The sequence below is a fragment of the Apus apus genome, chromosome 19 (assembly GCF_020740795.1).
Source record: "Apus apus isolate bApuApu2 chromosome 19, bApuApu2.pri.cur, whole genome shotgun sequence".
Lineage (NCBI taxonomy): Eukaryota > Metazoa > Chordata > Aves > Apodiformes > Apodidae > Apus > Apus apus.
In genome coordinates this window covers 2,736,643-2,751,309 of record NC_067300.1, presented here as the reverse complement: position 1 = coordinate 2,751,309, position 14,667 = coordinate 2,736,643, and the positions used below count along the sequence as shown (strand labels likewise).

At 56.5% G+C, this 14,667-nt stretch overlaps 1 protein-coding gene across 4 annotated transcripts in view; it reads left to right on the top strand.

Moving 5' to 3' along the window:
* WHRN (whirlin) overlaps positions 1–14,667 on the top strand; it is a 51,946-nt gene that overhangs the window by 35,056 nt on the left and 2,223 nt on the right. Inside the window, exons 4-11 of one of the 4 annotated variants that reach the window (XM_051636841.1) lie at positions 84–286; positions 1,703–1,739; positions 2,924–3,136; positions 3,477–3,686; positions 5,676–5,708; positions 10,463–10,534; positions 10,899–11,496; positions 13,917–14,095. In XM_051636841.1, the coding sequence (XP_051492801.1) occupies positions 84–286; positions 1,703–1,739; positions 2,924–3,136; positions 3,477–3,686; positions 5,676–5,708; positions 10,463–10,534; positions 10,899–11,496; positions 13,917–14,095 (1,545 nt within the window). The remainder of the gene's footprint in view (positions 1–83; positions 287–1,702; positions 1,740–2,923; positions 3,137–3,476; positions 3,687–5,675; positions 5,709–10,462; positions 10,535–10,898; positions 11,497–13,916; positions 14,096–14,667) is intronic. The other 3 variants (XM_051636842.1, XM_051636844.1, XM_051636845.1) reach the window with 3 other exon arrangements.

The following is a 14,667-nucleotide window of genomic DNA, read 5'->3' as shown; positions in this document are numbered from 1 at the left end:
TCCTTCCCAGTGGGAGAGGAAGGCGTGTTCCTAAGGGTAAAGCCCCCACGGCCTGCCAGGCTCACCCCATCTCTTCTCCACAGGTAGGAGACCAGATCCTGGAGGTGAACGGCAGGAGCTTCCTCAGCATCCCCCACGACGAGGCGGTGAAGCTGCTCAAGTCTTCCCGCCACCTCATCATGACGGTGAAGGACATCGGGAGGCTGCCCCACGCCCGCACCACCGTGGACGAGACCAGGTGGATTGCAAGCTCCCAGATCGGGGACACCCTCGTCAGCTGCGCAGGGTAGGTGCTTGGGACACCCCTGGCCAGCTTGCTGGGTAGGTCTGTCACCCCAGAGCGGCTCCTCGGAGCTCACACAGTCACCCAGGGTGGGTGTGAAGCTGCAGCCCTGGGGAAGAGTGGCTGGAAAGTTGTCTGGGAGAAAAGGACCTGGGGATCCTAACTGACCAGCGGCTGAATGTGAGCCAGCAGGAGAGCTGGGGAGGGACTTTCTACAGGGGCTTGCAGTGAGAGGACCAGGGGTAACGGTTTTAAACTGAAAGAAGAGAGATTTAGGTTAGAGATCAGGCAGAAATTCTTCAGTGTGAGGGTGGTGAGATCCTGGAACAGGCTGCCCAGAGATGTTGTGGGGGCTCCATCCCTGGCAGTGTTGAAGGGCAGGTTGGATGGGGCTCTGAGCAACCTGGGCTGGTGGGAGGTGTCCCTGCTCATGCAGGGGGGTTGGAACTCGAGGATCTTGAAGGTCCCTTCCAACTCCAAACGTTCTGTGATTCTGTGAGTGTGCCCAGGTGGCCAAGAAAGCCCATGGCATCCTGGCTTGTGTTAGAAATAGTGTGACCAGCAGAAGCAGAGAGGTGATTGTCCCCCCTGTGCTCAGCACTGGTGAGGCCACACCTGGAGTGTTGTGTCCAGTTTTGGGCACCTCGATTCCAGAGAGATCTCGAGGTGCTGGAGCGAGGACAGAGGAGGCAATGAAGCTGGTGAAGGGCCTGGAGAATCAATCTGATGAAGAAGGCTTGAAGGAGCTGGGAATGTTTAGTTTGAGGAAGAGGAGGCTGAGGGGAGACCTCATCAGTCTCTACAGCTACCTGAAAGGTCCTTGTAGAGAGGTTGGTGCTGGTCTCTTCTCACAGGTCATTAGTGACAGAACAAGAGGGAAGGGCTTCAAGCTGCACCAGGGCAGGTTCAGACTGGACATTAGGAACAATTTATTCAAGGAGAGAGTGGTCAGACACTGGAACAGGCTGCCAGGGAAGTGGTGGATTCACCATCCCTGGGTGTGTTTAAGAGTCGTTTGGATGTGGTGCTGGTGGAGATGGTTTAGGGGAGAACTTGGTAGAGCAGGGATGATGGTTGGACTGGGTGATCCCGAGGGGCTTTTCCAACCTGAATGGTTCTGTATTTCTATGGTGGCAGCCTGATGCTCTGCAGTCTGCAGGGACAACCTGTGGATGGGAGCACCCCCAGGGCTCAGGTGTGTGGTCTCCATATCCAGTGCTTAAAAGGCAACATCTTGGTCTCTGGTGGTGGATCAGGTCTGGACAACTTGCTGCTGCCCCTGCTCTGTTCTCTCAGGCCAGAAGCTTTCAGCTTGCAGGCACAGAGAGGAATGTTCCTGCCGGGTCTCCTACCAGGCCCCAGTTGCTGAGTGGTGGGCACGTGGTGCTTGGTGCTGACTGATCTTCTCCCTCCCTGCAGGGCAGTGGGCAACCGTGCTGCGGAGGTGACAGCCAGGGTAAGAGATCTTAGGTCTTCCTGATGCCTCGTGAGAAAACTCACCACTGTTGGCTCATGTTTTCCATGGGAGGGAGGGCTTTGTGCTCCTGGTGATAAAAGGGATGCTGGTTTTATGAGGAGTGGTGGGTTTTAACTGGCTCCAGCCTTTCTCCTCCCCACCTCGTGGTGTGTTTCTACAAACACTGATATAATGGTTGCCCCCCATTCTGAGCCACTGGTGGGTCAGGTCTGCAGCACATCTGGTGCCTCCCAGCCTGGGAGCCAGCACCTTAATGGGCAAGGGGCAATGATCACAAACAAGCAAGGACCATGGGGACCCCCTCCACCCTGCAGAGGTGACCATGATGTCTCCACGTGGGGCCTGTCTCTGGGTCCTGACAGCTCCTGGAATCTTTCCCTCCCCAGAGCAGAGCTCTGGAAATGAAGCAGCAAGGTTTCCCAGGTGGCCCTCACTGGTAATGGCTTTGCACTGGTTGCTGGCAAAACATGCTCCCCAGCCTCAACCCCTCGGTGTCCCTGGGACAGTCAGGGTCTTGTCTGGCTCCATATCCCTGCACTGACTGTGTCAGCACTGCCAGGGAGGGAGACAGCAAGGATCTCCCCTTAGAAATGTCTCCTGAAGTAAAAAGTCTTTTGTCTGCATCCAGACCTGTCTCTCTCTGGGACTCCTTTGGTTGCCAGTGGCTCTTTTTTTCACCAGAGTCTGCTTCAAGCTTGCAGACTTTTTGTGCCAGATGGGAAGGTTCCCTGCCTCTTGTGGCCCCAGTTCCTCCACCCGTGCCTGGAAGGAAAGCAGCCTGCTAGTAAAGCTGGCCAGGGGACAGTGTCCCTGCTCGCTGAGCAGAGCTGGGAAGCTGTTTTGTGAAGTCAACTGGTGCTGCTTGATCCCAAGGGGCTCTGGAGCTGCCCAGACAAGCAGTGACACACTGAGTGGCTGTGCTGATGAATCCTTGAGGGTACCTGCCTCCAGGATCTCAGCATCCCCCTTCCAGTCCAGCTTCCCAGCAGGTAGCTGGGTGAAAGCAGTGGTCTGAAGCATGGGGAGCTGGGGCAGAGAGCCCGTGGTGAGGGGACACTTCTGGGTCCTGCCCAGCTGTCCCAGCAGACAGACAGCTGCCCTCCTTCCAGCAGCTGGTTCCTTAGCATCCCAGGCCAAAGCCTGTCTCCTGTCTTCTTCTGCAGCCTGTGTTTTACCGGGGTCTGGCTGGCTCCCAGGTTACCCTGAGCAGCATGGTGAACCAGACCCGAGTCATGCTGGAGGAGCAGGCCAGGCACCTGCTGAACGAACAGGAACGGGCCACCATGGGCTACTACCTTGATGAGTACAAGGAGGGCAACATCTCTGTGGATGCTCTGGTCATGGCACTCTTTGAGCTGCTCAACACACACGCTAAGGTGAGGCTCACACCAGGGTCAGGGACACTTTCTTGTAGCTGGTGGACTGAGCAGAGCCACGGCCATGGTGTGTGGCTCAGTGCCTGCAAGGTTGTCTGCTCGGGGTGAAGGGTGTGAGGGTGTGAAAGCAAACTCCAGATGTAGGATATTATGAGGGATACAGGCTGGTGCTCAGTGCCAGGGGAGCTTCTGGTAAAGATTAGGGCCAAAACCAGTCGTGCATTATCTGCCAGAACATCTCATGAGCACTGCCGAACAGTGTGGGAGGAACGGGTCTTCACCTACCCAGGAGTAAGGACGTGCTCCAACCTCTCTTTGGTTGTCTGTCTGCCTGGCCCAGTTCTCACTGCTTTCAGAGGTGCGGGGTGTGATCTCCCCGCAAGACCTCGACCGCTTCGACAACCTGGTGCTGAAGAGAGAGATCGAGTCCATGAAGGCACGGCAGCCCTCGGGGCCCCTGGCCACTGACTCCTACTCCATGATGTCCTACAGTGACACTGTCTCCTCCTCCAGCAGCCACTTCACTGCCACCACCGTCAGCTCAGCCCGGGTAGGTCCCTCCTGGTTGTCCCTTTATCTTCCAGCACCTGCTCCTGGCAGCCCTACAGAAAAACTCACCTCCCTGAAGTGCTGTCAGGGCATTTCATAGAATCATGGAATGGGTTGGGGTGGAAGGGGACTTAAAGATCATCCAGTCCCAACCCCCTGCATGGGCAGGGACACCTCCCACCAGCCCAGGCTGCTCCAAGCCCCATCCAACCTGCCCTTCAACACTGCCAGGGATGGGGCAGCCACAGCTTCCCTGGGCAACCTGTTCCAGTGTCTCCCCACCCTCACAGCAAAGAATTTCTTCCTAATGTCTCACCTCAATCTCCCTTCTTCCACCCTTTTCCCATTTCACCCTTTGGGAAGCCCTGTTCAGTCTGCTTCCCTGGTAGATTCCCCCAAAGCTGTTACTGCCCGTGCAGGCTGGGTGCAGTGGTGTGCTCTGTAGGTGCAACAGGGTGATGCTGTGACTCGTGCTTGGTGTCTCTGTGCCCCTCAGGCCAACGTGCCCCTGCCCTCTGCAAAGTGTCACCTTGTCCCCAGCAAGGGAGGAAATCTGCCTCCCTTCCAGGACTCCACTCTGCAGTGTCAGCTGCAGCCAGACAGAAATCTCAGCAGCTTGGCACTGCCACACCGTGCCTGTCACTTCTAAATCACCTTCTGAAAGACCCTGGCTGTGGGGACAGCAGCAGCCAGGCCAGCTGCCCCCTGTCCCAGCCCCTGCCCACTCCCCACCACAAACCAGCACCACTCCCACCTCTCTCTGCCAGGCCCTCCTTGCACACACCAGCTAATTAAGTTACCACAATCACCTTGGATCGTGCAGCCACACAAATTAATTTCCTACCCGTAAAATGCCTTTCATCATAAATGCATGAACGACCTTGGAGACTAAAACCTTCATGAAAATCAGATGACAACGGGCTTTGGCTGCTCGTTGGGCAGCAAGGAAAGCAGCCCAGGGCTGGGGTGAGTGGGATTGTGCTCCAGGGGGTCCAGGCAACACAGCCAAGGTGGGGAAGGAGAGGGGGGCTTTCCTGAGGCTGAGCCTTCCTGCACTGCTTGGTCCAGGCTCCCCAGAGGCCTGGCAGAGTTGCAGAGCATCAGAGCTCAGTGATTTTTGTCCCATTGATTTCAGAAATAGCCCCAGGAAAAGCCATCTGTGCTGTTTGGGGTGGGTTATGGTGAGATCCTTTCTGGATCAGGACCAACAGAGCCAGTTTTGTACCTCTCTCCAACGGCCTGTTGGGAAAGTCTTGCTGAAATATCAGAGGGGTGACACAGGTCTGCCAGGACTTGTGCACTCTGTGTCACACCCTGTTCCTGTGCTGTCCCCCTGCCTGGGGCTGGACCCCTTGCTTCAGGTGCACAGTGCTCTCCCTCCTGCTCCATGACACCCCATTCCCAGCACGTGAGTGGTGGCCCAACCCCACCTGGCACACCAGGTTTGGGGAGGGAGACCGAGGTGCTGGTCTGGCATAGAGAGTGGGCACCACTGTCCCCAAGAACATGTGTCCCTCAGTCACACTACAGGTCTTTCCCAGCACCTTTTTTCATGGGGTGTGAGAACATACACCCCTCTGAGTGATGGTGGGAACGTTGATCCTCGAGATGGTTGCCACCACTCTTTGTTAAAACAACTGCCAAGCAAAGAGCACCAGCTCCTGGTGGGTGGGTGATTATTTCAGCCAGCAGGAGAGAAGAGGCCAGAGCTCCCAAACCATTCCCCCTGCCCTGCTGTGCCCTGAGCCCCTGCTGCTGCTGCCCTCCCCAGCCCCTCTCTCAGGAGGGGCTCCTTGCAGCTTTCACGTTCAGCCCTGGGGCATCTGGATCTGGGTTCTGCTGGGTGGGCCTGGGGAGAGGGGGGATGTGTTTGCTGGGATTTGCTTGTCTGGCTCATCTGTTCTGCATCCTCCCTGATGTTTTGTTGTGTTTTTTTTTTTTTTTGCATTTGTGCTTGTTTGAATTGGCTTTTCCCCTGGCACGTCCCCAGGAGCGGCTCCTGTGGCTAATAGACCTGATGGAGGTAGGAGCTGGGGGGCTGTGGTTGCCCCAGGAGAGGGGCTGGCTGTCCCTGTGGACGTGGGGTCTAGGTCAGGTGGGAGGTGGGTACGGGCTGTCCAGGGCCAGCGTGTGCTCCAGCCACGTAAGCAGCCACCTCCTTTCACTCTGCCTGCTCTTCCTGGGCCTCTGCTGAGTTATTCCAGAGTCCTTTTCCCCATGGCTGCAGGGCTTGGGGACCTGGAGCCAAACCCAGCTGGTACCAGTGTCCTGCATGCAGTAAAGCCCCCTGAGAGCTCAGGGCTGGGGTGTTGGAAGGACCAGCAGAGCTGGTGCCTGATGGACTCCAGGCTGCTGCCTGCTCTACCTGCTGCTGTGCTGTCCTGTCCTGCTGCAGGGGCACCCTGGCTAAACAGCCCCCAGGCTGCTCACATCCCATCACACACCCTCAGGGATGGGGAGGATCTTCCTTAGGGGCCCCTGAGCGTGCAAAAATCAAGGGGGTTATTGTGCTTGTGTTGTGCACGTTCAGCCAGGGAGGAATCCTCACACAGACTTCAGAGAGGCTGGATGGAGGGAGAAATCCCACAGAAATCCCTGTCAGAGCTCTTGGGTAGGAGGCTGAGAAGATCTTCATGGTTGTGCCCTGTAGCTCGGCCCTGTGGTGCAGGGAGTGTTCCCTCCTCCTGCTCTGGGAGGAAACCCCAGGATTCAGCAGGCTGAGCACACCCAGCAAGTGGTGGAGCCAAGACTGCTGCTGCTTTGAGAGAGAGGGGACCTCTGCTAGCTGTGAAGCTGGCCCAAAAGCCCTCTTGGAATGTCACTTATCTAGCAGGGGACAGCTGTAGTGCTCCCAGATTGAGTTTGTCACAGGCACCCTGAACCCTGGGACACAGATTTCCTTGGCTTCGGTGACACTAGAGCAGGACCCTCTGTCCCATCAGCTCCCCATGGGTCAGTGGGTGAACTCACACCAGAAAATCAAACCAGGACGAGGCTGATCAGGACCTGCCATGTGAAAAGCAGTTCCATTGTGGGGTGCTTGAAGGATGCTGAGGTGAGACAAAGCTGTGTTTGTTGGTGCCACCCACAGATGATTTGTGTCTGCCCAAGTGCCACCATCACTTCTTGTAGATCTTGGATCTCAAGATGAGTCCTGCAAAGCAGAGGTTAATTGCAGACTGCAATAATCAGAGGCAACTTGTCTGATCAGAGCAATTTGAATTCCTGATTGCTTACAAGCAGGGCAGCCTGGCATTTCCCTTGTCCCTGCCTCCTGCCCCAACCCTCATTGTTAGGAGTAAGGGATTGAAATCCCTCTTGATTTTGTTTTTCTTCTCAACTGCCTCCTAGCAGAGATGCTGCTATCCAAAGGTGCCTTCTCTTCCCAGGGTCTTGCTCCCAGTTCCCTGAAGCTGCAGGATGGGGCCCAGTGCAGTAACCCAGTTGAATTGCTAGCCCCTGTCTGTCTTTGGTGTCTGTTTCACAAGAAGTGTAAGTAAGGAGAGGATGACACTGAGCTGTTCCCCTCTTCTGGAAAGTGAAGCTGAAGCACAAGAGCCTGCAGCTCCTTTGCCAGCTGGCAGATGATCTCTGTGTCCCCAGAGGGAGAGCAGAGACAGAGGGGGCATCTTCCTCACCTATGTCCCCTGTTACAGAGCTTCTGCACCTCCCAGCTGTCCTCTGACCCCCTCCAGGACAGACATCCCATCTGCAGGCTTTCCATGAGCTTGGCATGATCCTCTTAGGCAGTGAGGACAGAGAGTGAAGCAACCACATGGATGTCATTGCCCCCCAAGTCAGAGAGGTCTGTGCTCAGGCAGGGCCAGGGGCTCTGGGGCTCCTGTGGGTGCATTCTGAGGTGGGAGAGGAAAGGGGAGAGAGGAAGAAAGCTGGGCTTGTTCTCAGACTGGCACAGTTGTTCAGAATTTAAACCCTGCAGGAATCGGGCTGAGTAGCTCTGCAAAGCTCTTGTTAGCAGTAACTGGGAAATAAGGGACTCATTTGGAGCTGTGAGGTTAATTAAAGGTTGGGTTGTATTCCCCAGGGAGGTGGCAGTTTCTCCACCACTTAATTTGCAAATGGAAACTGGCTGCCTGTCTGAAAGATGCTCTCCAGCTCATCCCTCCTGCTGTGCACCCCAGGCCAGAGAAGAAATACAAAAGTTTTCCTGCTGCATCCTGCAGAGGGGCTGGAAGGGCCTCACCTGGCCTCCAGCTTCTATAAGTAACCAGAAGATAGATGGGGCAAAGGAGCAGAGAGTCTGTAGGAGGGAGCAGCCTCCTCAAAAAATACTCATTTTTCAGAGCAGTGGCACGTGGCTTTGATGGGCCTTTTAAGGGAAATCCAGGAAAGCACAGTCTTAAAATAGCCAGTTCCTGAAAGCAAATGCTCTCAGCTTTAAAGGCCGTTACATTTTATAGTCCAGAGCAATTTCTATTTAATTGCTTTTGCCCCCAAAGTAGTAAGTTTGGGGACAAAGACAAATCCCCTGCTCACGTACTTCAGCAGAAAGAAAGTGCCCTGAAGAAGATGAGCAGTGTCAGGGTCCCTGGGAGAGCAGAAGTGGGGTGGTGGGATTCAGGGCAGCTGGCTGTGCCCACCCTCCCTTGGCCAGGAGGAATCACCTCTGGGTGCAGCCTGGTCCTAGCTGTGGGGCTGGGACAGGGCACATGGGGTGGGCACAGATGATGGGCACAGAACTCAGTGGCAGGACTTGGGGAGGTGGCACTGGCAGATTTTACAGGGGCATCAGGTAGGCTTTTCTTTTTTAATAGCAGTGTAACTATGACCATTTGGTGGCTGCTCCTGGTTATGCCACAGGGGTCTGATCCTCAGTGTTTGCCAGCAGCTCAGTGAGCTGGTGGAGCCAGGTTGAGGCTGGAAAGGGCAGGGCTGGGAAGGGAAGATTTGGGGACAAGGCTGAGATCCTCACAGAGGCTGCCAGGCTGGTGCTGAAATGCCACCACCTCCCCTTGGTTCCTTCCCCTCTGCACACAGTCATTTGGCTGGATTCAAAGCTCTGGCAGCACCTGGAGGTGGGTTGGTGCAGGGGGAAGGTGACACTTGGGCAGCTTTCTGCAGAGCAGCTTTCTCCTTAGAGGAGATGCCAGCAAAGAAGGGAGCTGAGTGGCCAGCATGCTGTGTGCTTTGGTGCAGCTTACCCAGCCTCTCTGCTCCTGGACATCACTCTGGGACGTGGTGGCACCCAAGATTTTAAACTCCTTGGCACTTCAATCAAATCTGAATCCCTGTTGCTAATGCATGCACAGCTCAGGGCAGCTCAAGATGATTTGAATCAATGTGAAGGCAGATGGCTTTTGAAATAGCCCAACCTGCTCTTCCTCCAGCCTCACTCATGGAGGGTCTCCCCAACCCTCGGGCCAGTGCTGGCACTTGGGCAGTCCTGTGGCACCTGGGCTCTGGCTGAGCCCTGTTCTCTCTGTGGCTGCTGCCACGTGTTTCTGCCACATCAGTCTTGGCCACACACTCATGGGTGTAGGGCTCGATTCTGTTTCAAAATCCACCTGCCGTCATGTTGGATTAATGGATGATTGAATCAACCCTGGTCAGAGAAAGGAGTGTTTTCCCAAGCTGATGCTTTCCCTGTCCCTCTCAACAAGCCGTTTCTTTGAGCTCAGATTCTCCAGGGTTCCTTCTGGAGCCACACAGATAAAAAAGCACTTTCCGTCAATGTTTTTGCTGCTTCTCTAATGCTCTTAATTGTCTCCCGTGTCTATTTTGGGATGCTCACATCTTACAGGCACAGCAGCAGCCTCCAGCAGATGGGGGGAATGCAGATGCACCAGCATTTCTGCTCATCAGTTGTTTACCCTGCAATAAATAACACACAGTTCAACACAAACTGTACCCTGCCCATTCCAGCACAAACATCCCCATGAGTGTGGGGGAAATGAAGTGCACCCTTCCTGAGTAGCAGCACAGGCACCTCTCCAGACCAGAGTTGCTGTGGGATGGGGGTGCTGAGCCTGAATTTGCTTTCGCAGGGTGCTGCAGGGGAGCCAGGCAGAGCTGAGGTTGTGCACCCCCAGGTCTGGAGCTGGTGCCTGCCTGGGGCAAAGCCAACATCTGGGCCAGGCTCAGGGCCAGCTGGGTTCAGCCTCCACTGCAAACCCTGTCCTGCCACTTAGCCAGGGTGCCTGTTTGCTCTCCTTGGCTGTATCCAAAGTCCTCTCCTTAGGTCCATCCTGACAGACTGCTGTCCCTCTGCAGACAGATTCCTGAAGCTCTTCCTGGTTTCTGGAGCTGTGATGTGGTCAGAGCTATGCAGTGACATTTTTTAATGACATTTTCATTGGAAAAGAGGAGGCAGTGGCTTCTGTTTGCACCTGGGTCTGCTCTGCTTTGCAAGGGAGAAAAGTTTTACGTTTTTTCATTGCCCTTCTCCTGGGAAAGATCCAGATGTTGAACCTGTCACCTTCAGAACTGGTTCCTCTCTCCCTTCCTTCCAAATGAAGCTGAGATTTAGGTTAAGAGCAGCGTGCTCCTCCACTGCAGAGGAAATTGCCCTGGTTGTTCAGGATCAGAGCATGTTTTGAGAACACTTCTTAACTTGGGAGAGTCAGTTTCCCAACCAAGTTCCTTTGGTCATGTCTGTGAGTCTCTAGGGAACCTCCCTAGAGGTTTGGGTGAAAGATTGGCCAGTGTGTGGTGGGTTGTGTAATGCCCTGCATCACTCTGCATGTTCCTTGTCGTGTTCCACTGTGGTGGTTGCTTCTTGCTGCTGTGACCTGGTTTTCTCTTCTTTGCCTTCCCCAGAACACGTCAGAAATGGAGGGAGGTGGAGACAGCCACCAAAGTAGCATCAACACCCTGCCAGACATCTCCCTGGTAAGACATTGCACCCTGCTGCTGCACCTCAGGTTGGAGCTGGAGGCAGATGGATGATACTGAGTTTTGCCTCAGCTTCTGTAGCTCGTTGCCATGTCCCCTGCCCGTGGATGTCACTGCAGCTGGTTAATCAGACCAGCAGGGAGGAAGGATTCTGGCTGTGTGAATAAGCAGCATCTGTGGGAACCAGGGCAAAAGCTGGGGAGTTTGTCCTCGTTTGTGAGTCATGTTCCTGCTGCCAGTAGGGTCAGAAAGGCTCATTTTGCCATGGTCACTGAGGTGGCAGGTGTGAGTGACTGTGATCCTGGGGAAGTTCTGGCAGCTGAGCCCGGTGTCCTCAAGGCCTCCGTTCTTGGTTTGGCAGGATGATCTCTCGTCCTTCCCAGAGGAACCACCCAACTTCAAGCCTCCTCCTCCTCCTTCAGCCCCTCAGATGCTGGACCCCTTTGCTGCCCAGCACAGGAACCCAGGGAAAGAGAAGCCCAAGCGCCTTTCCTCCGAGTCCTCCCAGTCCGGCCTCTTCTTCGTGGCCCCCCGAAACCCCACGCCCCCTCCCAGCCACCCCGAGAAGGACACACTCAGCATCACCTCCACTGCTACCACATCCACTGAGGAGTCTGCCCCAAGTGCTATCTACGCCACCATCTCCCCAGCCCTGCACAGCTCCAGGAGGCAGATGGATGCCCAGCTCTCCTTGGTCAGCCAGCACCCCATTGGGCCCTTCCCCAGGGTCCAGTCCCCAACGAGGTTGAAGAGCCCGTCCCCAGACAGCCCTGCAGCTGGTGGGCTTCAGAGCACCCCTTCCCCATCCCCTCCTCCTCCCCCATCCCACCCAGCTCCCCCTCCACCAGACAAGGGCAGCCCCCAGGCCATGGCCAACCAGCATTTCATCATGGTGGAGGTTCACCAACCCAACAGCGAGCCTGACGTCAATGAAGTGAGACCCTTGCCCCAGGCCAGAGGTGGGTGTCGTGTTATCAACCACGGGGTGAAAGAAAAACACCCTCTCTGGGGTGTTCCTCAAGAGAGAATTTGGGTGACAGTTGGATCTCAAGGGCAGGAACTGGGGGAGTTGGAGACCTGCTACAGGTCCCTAGTGTGGGTTGGCACCAGGGATGGGCTGCAGGGTCAAACGTTGTGCATTTCATTCAACCCCCGGGTCAGTGGGGCAGGGTAAGAGCCCCAGAGCCTGGCTGGGTGAGGCAGTGTTTGGTAGCTCTGTGCTGGTTGGCTTTTTCCCCCTCCCAAGATGACTTTCCAACGGCTGAAAACAGCCCGGCAGCATCCCAGCAAAACAAAGTGACAACCCAGGAAACACAAAAAGCCCTTCAGTGTTGTCAGTTGTGGGGTTAATCTCTGAGACAAATCCCTCCGTTTGGGCAACACCAGCTTCCCAGATCCTCCCTGGGTTCCCTCTGCAATCCGGGCTGACCTTTACCTGAAGACCAAGCTCCCTGGTGGGGCAGTTGGTTGCAGCTTCTCTCCTGTTGTTCATCCCATCTGCTGCCAGTTTGAAAAGAAAAAGGGAAAGAAGCAGTTCTGGGATTTTTGCCGTGAGCTCCAGATTTTGGGAAAAAAAGATGAGTTGTGCTCACACGGAGCCTGGGAGGCAGATTTATCCTGGGCAAAGGAGTGGAGGGGAGGGAGGGGCGTGCTGGGTTTCACAGCTGCCTCGGCGTGTGGCTCTGGGCCAGCCCGGGGGGTGCCCAGGGGGGTGGGCTCTGCTGTCGCTGGGGGAACCCGCAGCCTCCCCGAGCCCCGCTCAGCCTCCGTGCGGGACCAGGTTGTCCCGAGCCGGTACCGGGGGGCTCCCGGCTGTCAGGATCCTTTTGCGACTCCCCCTCTCGATGTGGAGGGGTTTGTGAATGAGCCCCAGGGTCACACGCGGCGCTGCCTCTCACGGAGCAACGGCCACCGTGGTGGCCGTATTTTGGGGGGGAGTTAGAAAGCCCCCCCACCCCACCACGCTCAGAAATTGCCTCTAAAGCCAAGATTTACTCCACAAACTAATAGGTTTATTAAGGGTTAACACAAACCGAGGGATGATGTTCAGGGACAATGCAGGTGTGAATGGCTACCAGGGATATCAATAGGGATGTGGTGAGAAAGTGCCCTTTAGGGAGGTGATGCAAAGGTGCTTTTAAGGGAGAGGATTAAGGACCAAAGGGAGGAGGGAGGAGGGAAGGAAACCCGACGCCGGTCCTCCTTAAGAGGTCGCGCTGTGTGTGCAAGTATGAGGAAAGGAGTGTGTGTGTGTGTGTGGTGATGTTACCCTCCGGCGGCTTGTCCAGCGTCGGTCGGTGGCCGGAGGGCAGGACGGCAGGTCCGTGGTGTCGGAGGGGCAGCCTCTCGGCAGCGGGTGCAGCAGCCGCTGGTTTCCCCTCAACCAGCAGCAATACGGGGAGGGGGCTCCGGCCCCGACCCCAGGGCTCGGGACCCCGGCACGCTCGGCGCTGAGGCTCAGGCTGGACCCGGGGCAGGCAGGCAGGCAGGGTCCCAGCACCAGTGTCCGCAGCAGGGGGGTGTCCCACGCAGAAAGCATCAAAACGAACCTCAGGGAGGAGGGAAGGGCCCACCTGCTGCCCTCGCCCCTTTGATACCCCCTGACCCACCTGTCCAGTCAGTGTCACTGTCCAGAGCCAATGAGCATCCGTGAGCCCCACTTTAAGGCGGTGACTGCCAGGGGCACAGGGTGGCTTGTCACCCATCCTTTCTGTCCTGGACCACAGCTGTTGTTTTGGGTTCAGTTGTCCTTGAGAAGCAAGTCTGGTTTAGTTCGTTAGCTGGGGATAATCAGGAGAGGCCTTCGCTGGCTTAAAAGGCATTTTGTTTAGACTGATGTGGGGAAGAAAAGAACAGTTTCCCACACCAGGCTCCGGGGATGCCATGCGAGGGGCATTGTCGCCCTCCGGTGGCACCATCCTCCCGCTGCCGTGAGCTCCTTCATCCCGGCCCTCTGTGCAGGGGCTGTCCCTGTTTTTCCTGACATTTCCAGGGGCTGAGGCTCTACCCCCGGAGCCTTCATCCTGAAAGGGGAGAAAGGTCCCTCCTGGCAGCTCCTCTGCGCTGGGTCTGTCCCCATCCCCATCTGTCCCCATGGGCTTGCTCAGACTGGCCTCCCATGAGCTCCTCACCCTCTCCTCCCACCCCCAGCTTGGGATCTGGGTTGGATCCTGGACCTGGGTTTGAAGCCCCTTGTTCCTTGATGCTCCTCAGGGCTCTGCTCAGGAACCCTGCTCCAAATCCAGGTCTGAATCCCAGGGAACCTGCCCATCCCTGGGAGCGGGTGAGACGTCCCCCCTCTGCCCGGTGACCCTGTGGGTGCTCGGCTGGCCACAGAGCTGTGCTGCCCGACCTCTAACAGCCCTTGTCTCTTCCTCAGCCTCCACGCTCTCCCAGCTGTCGGACAGCGGGCAGACCCTCAGCGAGGACAGCGGGGTGGACATCGGGGAGGTGGAGATGGGCAGCAAGGACAAGAGCCGGCAGCCGGGCCCTGGGAAAAGCCGGAGCCTCAAGGAGGCCACAAGGAGCGAGGGGGTGGCAGAAGGGGCCTCCAAGCCGGTGAGGCTGGGTGCCCGGGGGCCTCGGGGTGCTGCTGATTTTGGGAGGTGGGCACCCGGGGCTGCCAAGGGGCAGCGCTGCTCCCCACCACCTGGCGGTGACCCCCCTTTTGTGCTTCGGTGGGTTAGTTATCCTCCTGTTCCAGAAGCTGTGTCAGCTCAGTAGGGGGGAAGGGAGCCAGGAGCAGCTGAGCAAGGGGCACTGTAGGGCTGATTCACTCCACCCTGGGTAAATCTGGTCCCTCCCAGCTCCAGCAGGCAGCTACTTGGGAGATCATGTCATAGAATCATAGAATGGTTTGGGCTGGAAGGAGACTTAACGATCATCCAGTCCCACCCCCTGCATGGGCAGGGACACCTCCCACCAGCCCAGGCTGCTCCAAGCCCCATCCAACCTGCCCTTCAACACTGCCAGGGATGGGGCAGCCACAGCTTCCCTGGGCAGCCTGGGCCAGGGTCTCACCACCCTCACTCATAGCGAAGAATTTCTTCCTATTTATCTCATCTAAATCTCCCCTCTTTCACTTAAAACCGTTCTGCCTCATCCTCTCACTGCAAGCCCTTGTCCAAAGT